This window comes from Cetorhinus maximus, chromosome 10 (genome assembly GCF_964194155.1).
Source record: "Cetorhinus maximus chromosome 10, sCetMax3.hap1.1, whole genome shotgun sequence".
NCBI lineage: Eukaryota > Metazoa > Chordata > Chondrichthyes > Lamniformes > Cetorhinidae > Cetorhinus > Cetorhinus maximus.
The window spans coordinates 90,852,647-90,873,349 of NC_135888.1; the positions used below are offsets into that span (position 1 = coordinate 90,852,647).

General features: G+C 40.9%; 1 protein-coding gene across 3 annotated transcripts in view; it reads right to left on the reverse strand.

Annotated features, from left to right (window-relative positions):
- pdlim7 (PDZ and LIM domain 7) overlaps nucleotides 1-20,703 on the reverse strand; it is a 143,675-nt gene that overhangs the window by 62,265 nt on the left and 60,707 nt on the right. For 2 of the 3 annotated variants that reach the window (XM_078550776.1, XM_078550779.1), the window contains exons 3-4: nucleotides 7,349-7,382; nucleotides 269-537 (exon numbers count right to left, since the gene is read on the reverse strand). In XM_078550776.1, coding sequence (XP_078406902.1) covers nucleotides 269-537; nucleotides 7,349-7,382 — 303 coding nt within the window. The remainder of the gene's footprint in view (nucleotides 1-268; nucleotides 538-7,348; nucleotides 7,383-20,703) is intronic. The other variant, XM_078550777.1, reaches the window with a different exon arrangement.

Consider the following 20,703-nt stretch of genomic DNA (forward strand, 5'->3'; position numbering starts at 1 on the left):
TTGTGCTTTTTAATTCCAGTTGGTTGTACTTAATATTTCAGCCAGGAGAAACAATGCACATAACTTGGCCTAAAGGAATCTGCCCATCTAGCTTTAAAATGCATGAGCAGATATTATCATTTCCTAGAAATTGATTTTTTTTTAAAAATAAATCACACAGTAAATCATAATTTAGCAGTGGATCTTCCCCTCCAGTGCAGCAATTTTGCAACTTCTGTTTATTTGGACTACATTTTGTTGAGAGGTTCGAAAGCATGTTTTGACATACCCATTTGGATGCTGCAGTGTGGATGCAGTTGAGCTGTGCTTTTCTGGGGCTGTACCATATTGTAGTTGTGTCTGGGATGCAGGTGTGATGCTAGGCAAAGCAGAGGGTGGAGTATATAGGGATACAGGTTTGTAGCTCACTGACTTTATTGGTGTCCCTGAATTTGAACTTTCCGTAGTTGTAACACCAAAAGGTCTCGCTGTCTTATTCAATGGCATGCTGGAGTCAAACGAGTACTTCGGAATGGAAGTTGCAGCAAACATAAAATCCTGAGCAAAGAAACACACAAAAACTCAAAAAACACCACAAGCAACATGCAGTTATACAGTCATCCAATGGCAAAACTCAAGCACCATTAACGTATCTATAGTTATCATTATTTAAGATTGTAATTACATAACAATACAAAACACTGAATTGCCAAATTAGAAATCTAAGCAGCACAAACATTGATGGTCAAAGGTAAATTATTACTTTATAATATATTATAATAATTTGCACTTGGTCCTTGCATAATATTCTCACTTATCCCTGGAGAATAGTTTCCCCATAATAAGCTTGTTTAGTTGCAATACATTAAGAATGTTAAGGCAACTGTTATACAATTGCACAACAATTAAGACATTAAGTTAAGAGTTTCCCACTTGAATCCTTGCCAGTAGAATTGGCCAATCCATTACACTGAAGGGGAGGGGGGGCGAGGGTGGAAATTTCAGGTAGGTGAATGCATAAGTAGGCATACCGGCTAAGATGCAAAATAAAATAGAGACAAAAAGTTACAAATCCTAATTCCCTAGTGTGAATAGGGTAGATGCCAGCAGACCAATTTGCTAATTATGCAAGCACAATTTTAGCATGACTTCTATGTAAACTCAGCATTATCAGGTGGCAAAGACTGATACATAGTAACCATTTAAAACCTCAACTATAACGTTGGAACGCTACTGAAATCTGCCTGCAGTTCTGTACAATCAAAAACTTTCTTAACATAGCTAACAAAGCCTTGTTATCATTACTACGTATATCCACCACACTCTCTAGCCAGTCTGATAGAAGATTTTGTTGACCTTAGACTCAACCTATACTTATCCCCATTCTCTATTGTACTGGTTTATGCATGAAAAACTGGCTCATATATGAAAAACAGCCTGAAGTATCTAGTGAGCCATACTCTCCTTCAAAATCATGAATGAGCAACAGCCAGGAAAGAAAACTGAGAGAAGTTAAAATATGGAGGCGACACCTATAGAAATTCAAATATACTACTGGATATCAGTGACAGTATGAACATTCAAAGAAGGTTGCAACATATTTTAGTGTGCTAAAGAAATATAAACAAACTTTTTTTTTTAAGTTGGCGATGCCATCTTAGAAATATCATAAGAGTGTCATTACCAGCACTGCAGTAAACCTCCATTTCTGTCTGGCAAATAAACTGACTTGATTAGTTTCACAGCTAGATAATGCACTCCAACACTACCTTAATATGAACAATTTTGCATAAATAAACCTCTGGGAAAAAAAGTTGACACGGCTGAAATACATTCCCATCAAAATGAAGGTACTAACATAATTCAGGAGTTAAATTCTAAGCACAGGGGTCTCAGAGGATTGTTGGGCTAGAGGAAGTTAGAGGTAGGGAGTGATGGGTTCCTGGAGGGATTTGAAAACAAAGGATGAGAATTAAAACAAGAGAGGTGTTTTTTAACCAGGATACAATGTAAATTAATGAAAACGGGGGTGATGGGTGAACAGAACTTGGTGAAAATTAGGATAAGGGCAACAGAGTTTTAGATGAGCTCAGGTTTATATAGAGTGGAAACTGGGAAGCTGGCCAAAGAGAGCATTGAATGGTCAAGCTTAGAGATAAAAAGACATGGATGAGGATTTCATCGTATCACTTAGTTTTAGAATGAGTAAAGCATAATTAAAAAGTATTTCATTGCCCAAGTCTTTTTTCACAAAGTCTTTAAAAAAAACTAACTTGACAGTTTCTGGCATGAAACTTAGCTAGTTTTTGTCTGTCATGTACAAATGAGAATAAATAGCAGTTGTAATTAATTTTCAGCGGTAATGCAAAATGGTGAATAACTTACTGGCAGTACATCTTACATCCGACCCCATTTTCCTTACCATGGAAAATAAAATTAGCAAGAGTGTAATATGGGCTGCCAATTTTTTTACCATCCATTTTGTGCTACTGCCAAAGACCTGTTTTAACTCAAACACAAACAGCTGGAAAAACTCAGCAGTTCTGAAGAAGAGTCATTCGTACTCGAAACGTTAATGGTGTTCCTCTCCGCAGATGCTGTCAGACCTGCTGAGTTTTTCCAGCTGTTTCTGTTTTTGTTTCAGATTTCCAGCATCCGCGGTATTTTGCTTTAACCTGTTTTAACTCCTGGGGTTCTAATAGAAAATACTGTTATATGTTATTTGGACAGAGGGGAAGACATCTATCATGCCTTTATTCAAGATAATCCACCATGAGCCCATTTTCAGAACCTTAAAGAAGGTTCTCTCCAAATAAGCCAAGACACTGGCTCATAATACCTATCTGGCACATAAACCTAGTGAGTACATGTACACCTGCCATGCACAGATAAGTGAGGTGCAGAGGCGTCGGCATCAGAGTCAGCACAAAATGTACCATAGGAATGCTACAGCATTGGTCTGTCTGAGCATCTGAAGCTAAGTACAATACAGCATGGCCAACATAATGCATGCCCCACAACTTGCCATACAATGAGGCATCAACAACAGGCACACTAAGGAGGAAACAGTCAGCAGCAAGAGATATTTTAGACAAGCAATAAGTGACTGAAAATATACTTTACCAACTGCTAAGGTCATTAGTCAGATGCTAATTGCCTATCCTTTCATTATTATATTCCTGTCTCAATCTTCAGTGCCGTCAACTAATATATCTTTCACCTAATTGCACTAGTTTCCATTCCATTTGCTAAGATCCCATTCCTGTCACCAGCTGACAGGGTATCCCTCGTTACAAGAATACTTAACTTTGATGTTTAAATCAGCTAAGTACATGACATAGCAGAACATCCCTCTGGTGATTGTCGAAATGATTGCCCTGCAACTTAACATAAACCCAGATTTTCTCAGTCATGGAGACTCCGTGCTTTATTCAAAATGGCACCAGGACCCTGGACCCGGAACTCACGTCCCCATTTCTGACGGATCCTATTTTTGCTGGTAGGAGAAAAAGGGGCAGGATGTGATTCACACATGGGGAAACCTGAACCCAGTAGGGCCATTTGAACTCAAACAGTTCAAACAGACCCCATTTTCACTGGTTCGAGGTCCATTTCCCACACTGTGTGCATTAGGATTTTTAAGAGTAGGCTTGAATGCTCATTAAAGATGGATAAGATCTGTGGAGCTGTCAAGTTATTTAAATCCCCTGCACTTTAAGTTTTGGGGGAAAAAAAAAACAACTTACGGTGCCTTGGAGTTGAAAGAAAAATAGTGCTTTCAGTTTCAATAGCTGTTTTCATTGACATAACCCTAATGGCTAACATTGAGGTATTATTACTACTTGACCACTTCCACAACGTATCATTATCATTGTTGGGGGGCTGGAAGGCCAGTTTGATTGACAGCTCTAAGACATTATTCAGGAATTAGCTGCCTTTGATGTGGGGCTATGAATACATATGTTTGTTTTTATAAGGATTCAATACTTCCTCCTTCCTTTGTGTGAGTGCTCAGCCCAAAGGCAGGCCCTTGGTCTGCTCATATTTCACCCTGAGCTGTTTATCTTGACAGTTTTTGTCAGTGGTGATTTGTCATTGCCTTTCTTTCTCAGGGGCAGGGCAAGGAGGCAGGTGCTGATCTGAACCATATTGGGGGTCTGTTAGCTCAGTTGGCTGGTTTGTAATACTGAGTGACGCCAACAGCCCGTGTTCAAATCCCATACCAGCTGTGTTTTCTCAGCCTCGCCCCTTGCCTGAGGTGTGGTGAGCCTCAGGTTAAACTCACCACGACAACTCTTTCTGATGGGAGAGCAGCCTATGGTCCTCTGGGACTATGTTAACTTTCAGTTTTTTTCAACTAAGCTACCAGGTCCCTTATTAAATATTTAAGGGGATTAAATGTATTGAATGGGCTTTTATCAATAAGAGTTTTTTTTATACATAGTGAAGTCTGTAATGGGTACTTAGAACTTCATTTTATTTCATCTCAGCATGGGTCTTGAGGCCTGCACATGGTGGATACTGGTTGAGTTGGTATGAAGGATATAAGGGCAAAGAATGGTGGGTGAGGAAGCTTGGGTTGGCATGTTTCAGCACTAAGTTGGTATAGGGGCTATGGGGATGAATGGTGGAATAGGGTGGCATGGAGGGGTATGAGGGGCCATTAGAGGTGTGTGGAGGAGCATGGGTTGTCATGGAGGGCCTAGGAGTTGGGTGGGGTCATGGGGTTGCCATGGATGGGGCATGGGGAGCGCATGGGATGTGAGGGATGAGGGCTAGAAGGCCTATTATTCAACCACATAAATGGGTCAAAGTCTCAGATAACAGTGGCAGGCCTAGCCACCTTGGCACTAAGCATCCCTGAGGCTGCCCCCACACTGTTTCTGGTAGTAGCGGGCCTGACTCCAGCATGCACTGCCCCTCCACCCACCACTCCCTCAGGACCAAGGTCGCATTATTTGGGGCACTTTTTCCTGAGGCAGGTGCAGCAAGCTGGGAAATTTCCCCGACTCTGGGAGACTAAATCTAGGCCCTGGAGTTTCTTCTAAGGAGCATGAGAATGGGAAATGATTGGTTGCTATGTCCAAGGCAGATTTTTAAGTGATTTAGATGGCTTTGGCATGTGTTACGTCCTGACACACAGCAGTTCCCAGCCCTCATACTTTGTAGCAACACATATACAGTCATTGGATAAGGTTTGTAGCCAAATGTGTTATTATCCTGAGGCATCACTATAAACCATACCAATTTTAGGCATGCCTCTGCTTACTGTGCCCAATAACATAAGCAACCGCAGACCATATGCAAGAAGATCATATGGCAACAATGAGATTGTTAAAGGGCCAAACAATTTCTCACTTAATGTGATTCCAAGCCAGCCCAAGTTGGAAGAGCTATTTCCCCAAGTACAAAATTTCAACACAAGAAATTATTTAACCGACAATACTTACAGAACATGCTAACAATTACGCAAGCCCTTCAGAAATAAAAAAAACATTGGCCTCAATTTTAACTCCGGGTCAGGAACACAGCAAAGAAAGCAGAGTGCCTATGCAGGAGTGGCAGCAAGCAGGTCTGGCCCATTTAAATGGTCAGGTCTCATTAAAATGCTGTTTGCCAACTTCTGATCAAAAGAACCAGAAATGGAGTGGAAATCGGCTACTTAGCTGTAACATTATGTGGGAGTAGGCTGCTGCCAGGGACCCGCAAGAATGATTCCTAGCCCAAAGAAGGGGGAGGCCAAGGTCTCCCTGTAGTGCCTAGATGAGCTCTTCTGCTCCCCACGGCTCCTCAGGGAAACTTTTTTAAAAATGGTAAAATCTTGCAATGCTGGGTGGTCCTCCTGTTCCTGATGGGGAAACCATCACTTTAGACCCTGCCCTTGCTCAGGCCTCAGTTAACATGGCAGTTCAGGTCCTGATGACATCAACATAGCCCAATCTGAATATTTAAAGGGAGTCCAGCCAGCTTAATAAGAATTAGGTTCGGGGCAGGTGTCCTTGCCACCTGCAATTTAATACTGCAGTCCACAGTTCAGAATGGGAAGGGAGTTAAACCCCATTCCATTTTAACTGCACTCTGCTTGGTTTCTGATAGGTAGGTGTAAGAAAGAGGAGGGAAGAAATGAAAGGATCTATCCGTGTGTTCACAATGTGTGCTTTTTTTGTCGTCCCTAAATAGTTCATGGCAATATTTCAGTCTTTGGAGATGCAGAAATGTAAATTAGCACTTTGAGAGCTTGATCTGTCATAAAGAATCACTCCTTATTTTGGTATGTAAACAATTAAAATAAGTTTTCAGACAAATAAACTGAATGCAGAAGTAGCTGGACTTCAATTTTGTTTCTCCCTTCAACCCCTTGCCACCACCCCCACCCACTTGCCCCCAAAAATTGAATTCAGATTTATACATAGTGCAACCTCAAGTCCTTTCATTTAACTGAGCTAGGCACAAAATCTGCACTGAAGTTTAAACTGCACAAGTTGATTTTCACTGAACTGAACCTTAATATAATCTGAACTTTTTAATTAAAAAGATTTACCAAAAAAGGTTGTACAGCTGCACAGTAAGATTTGGGTGTATATTTTATGGAAGAATGCAGAAAAGAACACTCTCAGAAAAGGCAGGAGTACTGAATTTTTAAACAATTAGTCAGTGATGAAAATGGCTGCAAGCAAATATAGTAAATATTTAGAAATATTTAGAAGAAATAAATATTTAGAAGAAATAATCAGGAAAAATTGGTGCAGTTTGCTCCACCAGCACAAATTCGTAATTTTCTCCAAGCTTCATATTTACAATCTGAATAAAGTGGGAAAGAAATATAACTATACAGAGCAAAACTAATGATGAGCAAAACATACGAGTATTATGAATGCTAGTTAACCAGGTACAGTATTATCAATCATAACAGATTATGTGGTTTCCATAGTTTTATTCCGCTTCACAAAATGGCAATCTCATTACTAAGTCAGTAATTACAATACCAAGCAATTTGATTTACTTCATCTTAATAGGTACACAATCATGCATGGTTAAACAAGGCTGAACTCTGCACCCTTTGGTATTGGCAGATTGCTGCTGTGATATACAGCCAGCACTCCCAACAGAAAAGATAGAAATGAATCGAGTTAATAATTGAGGTAATATAATCTCACCACATGGTAATATTATAATTCATTTTCAGTGAAAAAGGAAGTTAGTTTTCATATGACATAAACAGAAGTTTTTGTTGACAATGTTACCAAAGTGAGAGTTACATTGAACCTGCAGTTAAAAAAGGTACTTGGCACACTCTAGCTTAGTTTGTTATTTTTAACATAAATCTGCACAATATTAACACTATGTAAAAAGTAGTTATCCACTGTACCTTCTCATCACCACCTCCTGAGGAACGAAGAACTCTGAGAAGGGAAGCAAAATAAAAAGTGCGTTGAAATACGTGCTTTACGAAAGTTCATTAGAAAATTACACAATATAAAGGATGCAACAACATAATGCAATGCCCTGACATATGACCATGGAACCTTTCTCACATCAGGGTTGGTAGAAGGGAACTTAAATATTTTACCCAAACAAATGAGTGAGGACTTATTCGTTCCTCAAATAGGCCTTGAACCCACAACCATTTGATTCTTGGATGAGTATCTTAAAAAATACGGGATATTTAACTGATATGCCACAGAATGTTGGATTAGCTAATAAAATAAATCTAGAATACTGTTATGAATTTAAATCAATGCTCATTTTCTTGATAGTCTGAGGGAAATTGATATCACAACACAGTTGTAAAAACTATCAAGGAAATTGGCCACGCCAATCATAAACAATGACCTGTTACAAATCGCTCATAGACAAACTGTTAAACACCTGCATTTCACACAAACCAAATCCCAATTTGTCCATATCTCAAAACTTTTAAATATGTGTGTCACAAAAGCACTAGGGACGAATAGTTCCATTGAATCTTTAAGTCCATCTGCAGGGACCTTGGCTTAATACCTTATCCATAAACCAACAACTATGAGTTTTTCAGTACTGCATTATAGTGTGAGCCTAGATTATGTGCTGAAGTCTCTGGAGTGGAGCTTGAGCCCACAACCTTCTAACAGGTGAGTGTGCTACCAACGAGCCAAAACTGGCCTGAGAAAATTCTACTTAACTAGATTCTACTTAACATTGCAAATATAACATTTCTAGAATCCTTGATATTACCAAACATGGCTGGAATAGACTGGCTAATTCGAAGAGTTTCCTTGAATGTGTCTGCTAGTTTTGTCTCTCTCCCTCTGTGAATGGTGTCATATTTGGCCGAGAAGATTTTCCGAAAACATATTGCACCATCACTAAGACCACCTGCTTCTCCCTCTGTAACAGCATCCAATTCAACTTCAGCTCTCCAGCTCAACAGCTGCAGAAACTCTCATCCAGCTTGTATTACCACTAGACTTGACTGTTCCAATACAGTCCTGGCCAACATCCCATGCTCTACCCTTTGTAAACTTGACGCCATCCAAAACTCTGGTGCTCATGTCCTAAATCGTACCAACTCCTGTTCATTGATCAACCCTGTTCTTGCTGACCTGCAATGGCTCCGGGTTAAGCAACACCTTGATTTTAAAATTCTCATCCTTATTTTCAAATCCCTCCAAGACCTCAAACACACCAACACATCACCATGCCACCACCCTCCCCCGCTCCACAGCTCTAATCTTCTCCAGCCCTACAAAAGTCAGATATCTGCACTCCTCCAGCTCTAGCCACTTGATATCCCCAATTTTAAATCGCTCCATCATTGGCGGCTGTGCCTCGAGCTGCCAAGGTCCTAAGCTGTGGATTTCCTCCCCTAAACCTCTTCACCTCTCTTCCTCCTTTGAAGACATTCCTTAAAATGTATCTCTTTAACCAAGCATTTGCCCTAATATATCTTATGTGCTCAGTGTCAAATTTTCCTTTATAATGCTCCCCTAAAGTGCCTTGTGATAGTCAACTCCTAACGTTCGCAACCCCATTTATTGCAAATCCATTTACCTGCACAAAAGTGTTTGGACACGTGATTGCAGTTCACAGCCCCAAATTTTCACCCATCCACAATTTAACATTTAAAACTTATCACCTAAACATATGTTGGTCCCGAAATAAATAAAAGACTGAATTTAGAGGCCATAAAAAACAATGCTTCCATGTTGTCTTTCCCCTGTAGCAAGTGCGCACTGCGCATGTGCAGTCTCTAACTGCGCATGGTTTGCTGTGATTTACAGGATACAGTAATGCCCAAAGAGTATTTTGCAGTACAGGAACAGTGCAGCACTTCACTGAAAATAAGTGAGTCAGAGCCAAGTAGAAAACAGCACAGGAAAGTGATGACACTTGAACAAAAGTCACAATCTTAGATAGATTGAAAAATGGTGCAAATGCTATCAAGTTGGCCAGGAAATACTCTGTCAATGAACCCATGATCGGACATTAGACAGTCCGAAGGAAAAACAAGGGCCAGTGTTAGTGTTTCTGGTAGCCGTACTGCCTGGTTGACTTTTGTGAGCAGGAGAGATCCACACTTAGAGGAAATGGGGAAGTTACTCAACTTGTGGATAGAGCACCAGCATCAAAGGAAGAGCCCAGTTAATGGTCCAATCATTCGAAACAAAGCACTTGAATTGTACCAGCACATTAGGAGGAGTAAAGGAGGGTAGTGCTGGTGCCATCGGTGATGATGAAGGTGGGTCGACTTCCAAAGGATTCTCAGCCAGCACTGGATGGTTTGATCACTTTAAAAAGCGTTTCAGTCTGCATAACGTGAAGTTAATGGGGGAGGCTGCATCGGCTGACCATGCAGCTACAGGAGAGTTTCCCAAGGTGCTGCCGGAGTACATATGAGAGTCTACCAGGCAGAGGGGACAAAACTGGCCTGTTCCTGAAGAAAATGCCAAACAGGACCAAATTTTGAAATAAGACGACAGCTCCTGGCTTTAAAGCAGTAAAGGACAGGCTGACACTTCTACCATGTGCCAATGTGGCTGGCTTTAAACGTAAGCCAATGCTGGTTCAAAGGTCAGAAAACCCTTGAGCTTTTGAAGGGAAAAATAAATCTCATTTGCTAGTCTTTTGGAAGGCTAACAGCAATGCCTGGGTTACAGCAGCAGTATTTGAAGACTGGTTTGCCAATTGCTTTCTGCCAGAGGTCAGCATTCTGAGGAAAAAAGAACCTGTCTTTCAAGGTCCTTCTAACCCTCAATAATGCACCTGGGCATCCACACACTCTCACCGAGAGCCATCCAGATGTTGACATTTTGTTTTTAACCCCCAAATACGACATCACCTATCCAACTAATGGGCCAGGGGGTCATTGCCTCATTCAAAGCTTACTACACCCGACAAAGTTTCAGCCACATCCTTCATCTTCTGGAAGCAGACCCTTCAACCACAGTCCGCGATTGTTGGAAGGAATTCAACATCCTCATAGCAGTAGGCATGATTAAGGACTCATGGGATGAAATTAGAGCTTCGACCATAAATGCCTGCTGGAAAAAAGTTTGGCCTGAGGCTGTGAATGACTTCACAGGCTTCCCCCGATGTGGATGCTGAAGTGGCCAAGATTGTTGACAGTTGGAAGGGAGGAATTTGAAGACTTTACCACAGCTGAAGTGGATGAATTGCTTTGATCACACCAAGAGGAACTCTCTACAGAAGAATAGGTTGAACTGATGAAATTAAATGAAACTAAACAGGAGCTGGAAGGAGAGCCTAAAAAGGCTCAATTCACAACCAAGAGGATGGCGGATCTCATAAGATCAGCTGAAGATTTGAAGAAACAGGCGACAGACCACAATACAAGTGTGGAAAGAAACATTGACCTTTGTAGAGCGATTGACACTGCTATTGCTCCTTACCGGGAACTTTACAAAATTGAAAAACAAAAGACGAAGCAGTCAACAATAACATTGTTCTTTTCATCCATATCAATGCCTGCATAAGCCACATCACCTGCTCCCTCTATTTCCACTCTCAAATAAAGTACAGTACCTGTACTGTACAGGAATGTACTCGCATTTGTACTATTCTGTAACTGATATGCTTTACATTGTTCTTATTTTATTGCATTACCAAACAATTTCTGCAGTAAAATTGTTTTGAATTTATTCAAAAACATAGTTTTTATTGCCACTTTTCCTTTAAAAATGTCAAATTTTGGGATGACTGGAAACTGTCTAATTCACTCCCATTACAAAATATGTTCGCCATTTGCAATTTCACCCTTTGCATGATTTCATGGGAACGTAACCCCCATTAAAGGAGTGGTGTTCTTGCTGCTATTATTAAATATAGTTAAAATCAGCCCAAGTATTCCTCTGCTCTTGGTTGCAATAGTGAGCCAGAGATAACTGTGATGTGAATATAAAATGCATTTCAAATTGAATTGTAGTTGTTATAATTCTGTCATGAAAGATGTCAGTTCACAAATTAACATGACTTGCCTCGGGTTAGAGTTCCAATGAATGGAACGGGTCTTAAAGTTGTATTAAAGTCTCTACAACAGTTACTTTTTGAGGAAAAAATGAAAACAATTGTACCTAGAAATGGCTCATCACATCCTTCAGGTTTCCTAAAGTGCTTTGTAACCAATGAATTAATTTTTGAAGTGCAGTCACTTACGTAAGCAAACTCAGCAGTCAGGTCCCAAACACAGCAATCAAGATAATTGATCAGTTAATCTGTTCTAGTTGTGTTGGGTTGAGGGATAAATTTGGAAATCTGGCCTCCTGTTCTTTCAGTAATGATAACAGTAAGACCATCTGAATGGATAGACGGGGGCCTCTGTTAATGTCTCAACAGAAAGACAGCGGCCAGGATTTTCCGGCCCCATTGCGAGCGGGACCCGCTGGGGGCAAGGCGGCACCCCAGCGAGAAGTCCACTGACTTGCAGCGGGACCGGAAGATTGCGGCATCCCGCCCAGCGCCTCCAACAATGCAGTACTCCTTCAGTACTGAGCTGAAATGTCAGACAAAATTATCTGTTCCTATCACTATAATAGAGCTTGAATCCATAAGCTGTTTACTCAGAGGCGAGAGTACTACCATTAAGCTTTGCCAGCATACTAATATTTAAAATATCTAATCGTTCCTGGAGAAATCTTTAGCTGAAAGGATCCAAAACATCACAATCACAACAGAATCCAAAATACCAGCAAGATACCCAACAATCAAAAATCAAGATTTTTAGGGGGATATTCATCCAGACTAATTTAAAAAACAAAATCACAAATTCCCCTGTCAGCAATTTCCAAACCAACCACCGCTGGAATGTCACCTTTGAAACACTTAGGACACAAAATTCAACAATTCCCGAAAACAGGAGCAGGGTTTGCAATGCATAACTAACCCAAACGCATTGCTTCCAATGCGGGCAGTACACAAACGTAAATAAATACAGGAAGCAGCCAGCGCTAAGTGGGCTGCACACCCGAGCAAGGGGCGCAAAATGCTAAGTGGCAAGCACGAGTTCAAGCTAGCTTGCAACACCTAAATTCAGCCTGCACCTCAAAGGGAAAATGCATTTTGACTGAGCGAATGCTGATGTCATCCTACAACTGATTGTCAACTGGAAAAACACAAGAATGGCAAGACACACTCTCTGCAATTTTGTAAGAGTTTCTTCACAAACTTTGCAAGGTCAACCAAAAGCCATGCAGGTCAATGCCTGATGTCTAGCCCCACGGACCTGGATGCAGTGCTTCTTAAGCTTAAATCACATTATACAAGTGGTTAAAGGTCAGTGAATGTCTTATTACACCAACTGCACCACTAACCTCACATACTGCTCAATGCACCATAATATCATCACTTACCTACCAACCACAACTCACTGCTGCTCCTCAACGCTCCTCCATTCTTAGCATTACTGCAAACCCCACCACCATATTTCTCAGAGCGCTACATCTCGCAGCTTGCACACTGCCAGTTATTCAACCAGCACAGCTGCATCACACAGATTGCACCACACTCTCTGACATTCTTCCTTCTCTCTTACAGGGCAAGATGACACACAACCAGAGGCACCAGAAGGGGATAGGCTGCTTGTCTTTACCCTCATAGTGGAGACAATGGTTATCATATCAATGGAGCAGAAATGGCTAAGGCTCTGGTCAGGTTGAAACCAATCAAACTATGTTCATAGCTAATCCTCTTTCTCACATCCTACTGCCACTTCAAATCTCTTGATTTACAAGACATTTGAGGTGGAAGTAGGATGTTGTCTAAAGCGTCCACCTCTTGCTATTCCTCACTAAACTCACCATGATCCTACCCTTTTGTGTTTCTCCCTTCAGATACTCAAGAACTGCAACCTGGCCAGCCAGAGAGAGAGAGAGATGGAAGACAGTGATGAAGAAACACTATCACATGTTCTCATGCTGGCAGGCACCAGCTCAAACATGGACATTTCCAATACTTTAGAGAATAGTTTAGGGGTGGAATCTACACACTGTGACACACTGAACACAAGTGGCCTGCAGCAGGACAAGAGATAACAGTGATGAGGATTTTGATGGGGCAACCAACCAAGGAGGAAGCCTTATGGGTAGGCACAATGAAATGCATGATGCATTGGCAGGCCTGTCAGAAAGCCTCCGGTAAATGACAAGGAGCATGGAAGAGTCCGGCACTAACATGGCACAGGGCTTTCTGCAGAACTTGGAGCAGATCCTTTGCAGAGTGAAAGTAGGATGATTTGTGGATGAAACAAGCTTCCATTGCAACACAAGCAGAAGTCACCCAATATCAGTGTGCTGCATTAATAGCTTATACTACTGTAATGCAAGTTCAGCTGGGTACCACGTAGGCTCAAACTGCTGCCATCATAGCTGCAGATACAAGTGTTCAAAAAGGCTTACGGTCCAGCAATCTGTCCCCCAATAGATTTCTAGGGTTGCTCAGGTGTCACCCATGCAGGGAGTGGTAGCAACTCCACAGAGCACAAACCTGCTGTTCTCTATCTGGATGCCAGCATTCATTCTCCCACACTGCCACTCTGCCAGTGTCTCTGCTGCTACCTGGCAGCCAAGCAGCCCAGGCCACTGCTGCCCATGCTCTATGGCGCAATCTTGAAGCTGGGCCTCTAGTGCTCGAGATCAACCTGCAAGGCCATCATCAATCTCCCCCATTGAAAGCAGGCAGCCTTCCAGCAACTATCGGCAACGACTAGGATAGCAGGGCAGAGGAGCACTAGAGGAGGGAAAGGCACACTCAAAAAAGGCAGATTGAATACACAAGAATGATTAGTTGATGTTTGTATACAAATGTGGCCTGGTTTTATTTATAAATTTGATTTGTAATGTTTATTTTGAAGTGGCTTTTATTTCAGCTTTGTCACCAAGCAGACACTGTAATGGTCAGTCAAAATTAAAAAAAAACTTTACAAATAAAATGCTTCTAATAACTGCAGCAAAGCTCAACCGCAAGGGCCAACAGGAAGCAATCAGCAACTGACCTGCAAGTAGTTACTGCTCCCCTTAAATAGTAACAGTTCAGAGTCAGGGTGCAGGTTCCTTCCTGCTGCTCAATGCGTGTTCAGGTGTACATGTTGAAAAGATGGCATTAACCGGAGCATTGAGCTCCGAAGTAGCAACGCTGACATCAGTGTTACACGTTGCTTGATGGCACAATCTTCTGCCGACTCCCAGCAGACACTCCCTGAGCACGGTCCAATTCCCTCACCAAAATGACATCCAGCACAGCTAGAACTAGAAGTGTGTGCCTACCATTTTTGTGGCACAAACGGCACTCAGTGCCAAAAGGCACAACAACACTGAATTTTGCAGCCTTGAGGTTTACTCACCAAACAAAATTCTGACTGAAAATTCAGAGCTTAAGTAATGATAACCCAGGCTCCAATGTTTCATAGTCTAACTACTTAACACAGCCCATGGTCTATATCCAACACAACCCATGGTCTATATTCAAGACTTTTCTTTTAGATCTAGGCCAATGAGCTTTCAAGCTATTGGTCATCTTTTAATTCTATTCTTCCTTCCAAAAGGTTTGCTTGTACAGCTCCATTTAGCTTGGTACTATTCTTTAGGTCAGTATATTTTAAGCAGTTTTACTTTAGCAAGGAGTCCAACCAAGATAATGTAACTCCAGAAAATAAAAATACTCCTAAGGAAGTTTTAAATGATTGATGGAGTGACAGTTTAGACTTATTGCAACATGTACTCTGCCCAAACACCCAGATAACCTATCAGGAAACTTGTATGTGCAATACTATAAACAGGAAACAGACCATGGTCAAATCTTCCTATGCTTTCAGCTAGCTTCTGTTGCAATTAGTGTTTTACAGGCTTGTCAGTGAAACAAGATACATCTCTGAAACAAGTCATTTTTTTAAGCCACCTAAAACAACTCATTTAAGTTTCAGAAACATATTTCTGCATGACTGGATGCATATAAATTGGGGTGACCCTGGTAGCACCATTGGCAAGATGATTTGCTAATGCTCAGTGAAAAAGATGTAAAAGCTTAACAAGCATTGAACACAATACCAAAAAAAACAAACAATACTTGCCGGTGGCGGAGGGTGAAGTAAGGAGAAAAGCTGCAATAAGCTGTTCAAATTTCCCTCTCCAGTGTTTCCAACCTAGCAATCCACTGCATTTTTTTAAATCCTTGATGCCTGCTTCCTCAGCTATACCTAGTAGGTTATTCCAAAAGGTCTTTGAATAAATACATTTTCATTAAATTGGTTCTGCTACTGGTCCAAATAGTTTTGGGTAATATTGTTGAGTTCATCTCTATGTTGTTTAATCTGTGAGGTTTCCCCTCTCTTTTAACCATCTCTCTAGAATGCTGAGCTTATTTCCCTCCATTTCTTACAATTGAGATCATTCCAATTGCTCTTCTCTGCATTCTCTCTGACACATGCCCCTTTTGAAATTGAAGAACTTGAATGGTACACATTATAATGCCTCAGTAGTATATTCCAGAGTCACTCATTACAGGCAGACCACCTACCACAACTACCTGGATTTCCATGTATTAACACTCCATCCCTTTTTCCCATGTTCCGATTGCAGTTAATTTAATGTATTTGCTGTTTATGATGCAATCTCCTCTACAATGCAAAGGCCAAACATATTTGCTGACCAATTGAACTGAACACACCCATTCTGTCTGCAAGTCTGACCTTGACTTCACTTGTGGCTTCAGTCCCCTCCAATTTCTACTATGGCCACTCAGATCTTGGCCTTCCATGTTACTCAACCAAGTTTACCAAACATTTTTGAGGAAGTAGCCGATCTTTCTCTTTGGTCCAAAACATTGACTTTAAATATCAAATCTCAATGATATTTTTCATTTGTGTGACACTAAGGGGTGAATATTCGCATTTCAGGTGTAGAACTTTTCCTGCAAAAAAAGTGCTGACCAAGTCTGCAGAGGTGGTACCTTTTTTTCTCTTATAGACACTGAGACTGCATTTTTATGGTTCTTTTATTTCAAATTTCCTACTGCAACTTCCTTTCCAACTTTAAACTCCCCAATTTTTTTGTTGTTTATGTCGGCTTGCCTAATGCCTTTTCACCTTCAACTGTTTCGCATGTTTTCCAACCGTTCATTGTCAGTTACAATATCTAAGTTTTCTATTAAGTAGTTTACAGTTCATTCAACCGGTTAACATGGGGGAGATGATGACATAGTGGTAATGCTACTGGACAAGTAATCCAGAGGCCCAGGCTAATGATCTGGGAACATGGAATTCAAATTCAATTAATAATCTGGAATTGAAAAGCTAGTCTCAGTAATGGCGACCTTGAAACCATTGTCAATTATCGTAAAAAAAACCCATCTGTTCACTTTAGGGAAGGAAATCCGACGTCCTTACCTGGTCTAGCCTACATATGAACGCAAACCCACAGCAATATGACTCTTAGCTGCCCTCTGAAATGGTGTGGCAAGTCAATCAGTTCAAGGGCAATTAAGGATGGGAAATAATTGCTGGCCTTGCCAGCAGTGCCCACATCCTAGAAAAAGAATAAAAACTTCTCTTTTTTATTCAACCTTAATAAAATTCTTGCTCATCATTTGGTTTTGAGTTCTAGATATGCTCTGAAACAATATTTTTCTCTTTCTAGGTGCTGACTGCTCAGATTAAAAATTATTGTATATTATTGTATTCTACATAGCTTCTATTTACATTTATTGTTCACATTGAAATACACATGCGAGTGATGATCGCCTTATTTCACTTGGGTCTGACAAAGTTTCTCTGTGCTAGTTTTATTTACTTAATTACAGCCTTGATCCAAACATAGACAAAAGATCTGAACTCAAGAGGTGAGGCCAGAATGACTACTCTTGACATTAAAAGCAGCATTTGACAGAGTGTGGCATCAAGAAGCCCTTGCAGAACTGAAGTCATTGGGAATCGGTGGGAAAACTCTCCATTGGTTGGAGTCATACCTAGCACAAAGGAAGATGGCTGTGGTTGTTGGGGGTCTATCTTCTCAGTCTGAGGACATCACTGCAGGAGTTCCTCAGTGGTCCTAGGCCCAACAATCTTCAGCTGCTTCATCATTGACCTTCCTTCCATCATAAAGTTAGAATTGGGAAGTTCACTGATGACTGCACAATGTTCAGCATCACTCGCAACTCCTCAGATATTGAAGCAGTCCATATCCAAATGCAGCAAGACCTGAACAATATCCAGGCTTGGGCTGAGAAGTGGCAAGCAGCATTCATGCCACACAAATGCCAGGTGACCATTTCCAACAAGAGACAATCAAGCCATGTCCATTGATGACATTACCATCGCTGAAACCCCACTATCAACATCCTGGGGGTTACCATCGACAAGAAACTGAATGGAACCAGCCATATGAATACTGTGGCTAGAAGAGCAGTTCAAAGGGTGAAAATTCTGTGGCAACTAACTCATCTCCTGACTCCCCAAAGCCTGTCTACCGCCTACAAAGCACAAGTCAGGAGTGTGATAGAATACTCCTCACTTGCCTGGGTGAGTGCAGCTCCAACAACATTCAAGAAGATTGACACCACCCAGGACAAAGCAGCCCACTTGATTGTTTGTGGACAGGGTGACAATCACTTCCTCCAACATCGATGCACAGTGGCAAGTGCGTAGCACCTACAATATACACTGCAGCAACTCTCTAAGGCTCCCTCAACAGAAGCTTCCAAACTCGTGACCACTACCACCTAGATGGACAAAGGCAGCAGATGCATTGGAACACCACTACCTGAAAGTTCCCCTCCAGGTCTCACACCATCCTGACTTGGGACTATATCGCCGTTCCTTCACAAGTTGCTAGGTCAAAATCCTGGCGCCTGTTTCCTAACAGCACTCTGGCTGTATCTACACCAGATGGACTGCAACAGTTCAAGAAGCCAGCACACCACTACCTTCTCGAGGGAGATTAGGGGTGGGCAATAAATGCCAGTCCAGCCAGCGATGTCCACATCCCGTGAATGAATAAATATTTTTAAAAGTCATATACCCACTGCTTACTATTTCAATATATACATTTTGCATTAGGTCAGCATTAAAAATACAGGCATAAGAAAGGAGTGCGACTAATTGGATAGCTCCTTCAAAGAGCAAGCACAGGTACAATAGGTTGAATAGTCTCTTTCTTGATGGTACACCTTTATGCTTGTATAGATTTATTGTCTTTCCAGTTACAAAATTGATCAAAACCTTTCTATAATAGCTTAACTGCATCTTCCATCCATATCATCTACCACTATTTTATCATTTTTTACAAATTTAATAAGCTTATAAATGGTTGCTGTGCCATACTGCTCATATAAAATAAGAAATAAGCATCTCAGCAATTTCCCCCTAATTTGGTGCCTTAGCTTTCCTCATTACAGTGACCCAGCAGGGCTGATTAAATAAATTAAGTCATAAAAAGTCATAAAATTTGACTGACTCAAAATCAGCTGCTCAACTAACAAACACATGCATTGTAGTTAGGTAGTTTCAGGAATAGAGGTCAGGGTTCATTGGCCAGTGGAAAACAAACAATATTTTTGAAGAATTTCTAAAAGAACAGAACCAGTTAGTCAAAAGATATAAAAAACTGAAGCAAAAAGCTTCCAAAAAATGTTACAACTAGGAAAAGTAGAACACACCAAAAGTAATAGTTAATTCTTATCCTGTTCAATATGTGTGCTTTAGCAATAAAATGTAAATAACCGTTATTGGTTCATTATTGTATTAGGCCTTTTATTTGTATTGCTATGCAGAAGGTAAAATAGTCTTTTAAAAAACCTAGCCCACAAAGCCTAGAATTCAACGGGTTTTCTGGAAGTCTAATGATTAGGGAAGTAATTCATTTTTTATTAAGTCCAATAAAAATCTGAACACAATTTTGAACACAAGTGAATAGCAATTTGAAACTTAGGCCTAGTAATGAAGTAGTAGGTTATATAAGAAAGGCCATGCATTGGAAAACTGACCAGTGAATCAAACAGTGAAACATAGAACTTGGGATGACAGAGCTGAATGAAAACGAAATTCAGGGACGAGGGCCTGGATTTTCAGAGTTGCGGAGACTCCATGAACATTTTAAAAAATGGTAGGTGGAACCTGGATCCCAAAGTCTCGCCTGGCCCCCCACCCCCAATTTCCAACTGATCTCATTTTCGCTGGTAGGGGAAAGGGGGCAGATTGAGAGTCACACAGGAGGGAAACCTGCACTTAACACGGCTATTTGAACTCAGCACTGAGTTCAAACAAACCCTATTTTTGCTCTAGCGAGGACTTAACCTACAGTGCAGGAGTCTCAAATTTTTAAAAGTAGACATAAATGCTCTTGAAGGGCAGATAAGGTCCATAGTGGACCTGTCATGATGTGAAGTTATTTAACACCTAACCCTTTAAAAAATAAAAAAAAGCCTGCCTGTATCAGTGGGAGTTGAAAAAACTCTATTCTAGTGGTCACAATTGCTGTTTGTTGACATTTCCCCAGGGCTATCACAAATGCTTGGCTACTTTCCATAGGCTATAGTTACCTCAGCATGGGGATCCTCAGTTCACAGTCTGATTGACAGCTCAAAGAGACTATTCTAGGATTAGCTGTCTTTGACATGGGATTATGAATGAAAGTTTGTTTGTTTTTTTAAAATCTCCTCAAGCACTTAATCCTGTAAAAAGTTTTGAATGGGCTTTCATGAACGGGAGTTTTTTTTAATATAATGAAGGCTGTTAATAGATATTTAGACCTTTTTAATTCATCTCAAACTGACTCCTGAAGCCTGCCCATTGTGGATACTGGCTTTCATGAATTGAAGTTTTTAAAAAATATATAATTCTATTCTTAACCCCACAAAGACAGTTAATCCTTTAATAACATCTTTGAGCAGTCAAACTGTGAATTGAGCACATTATTGCTTGTGGAAAACAGCTAAGCATTCATAATGACAGAATTATAGCCCTTGGGAAAACATTGACAAACAGCTATTGTGACCACTAGAATAGGTTATTTTGTTCCAACTCTCACTGATATAGGCATGTGGATGTTGGATGAGTTGGTATGGAGGGTGTAAGGGCCAAGGGTGAAGGGTGGGCTGGCATAAGTTGGCATTAAGCGTGGGTGGTGATGGTGAGGGCTAGAGGTCCTAAAAATTATCAAAACAACTGGATGAAGTTCTGAAGAACAAAAGCATGTCTTAACTAGCCCCACTTCGGCATTCAACAACCCAGTGGGCACCTCT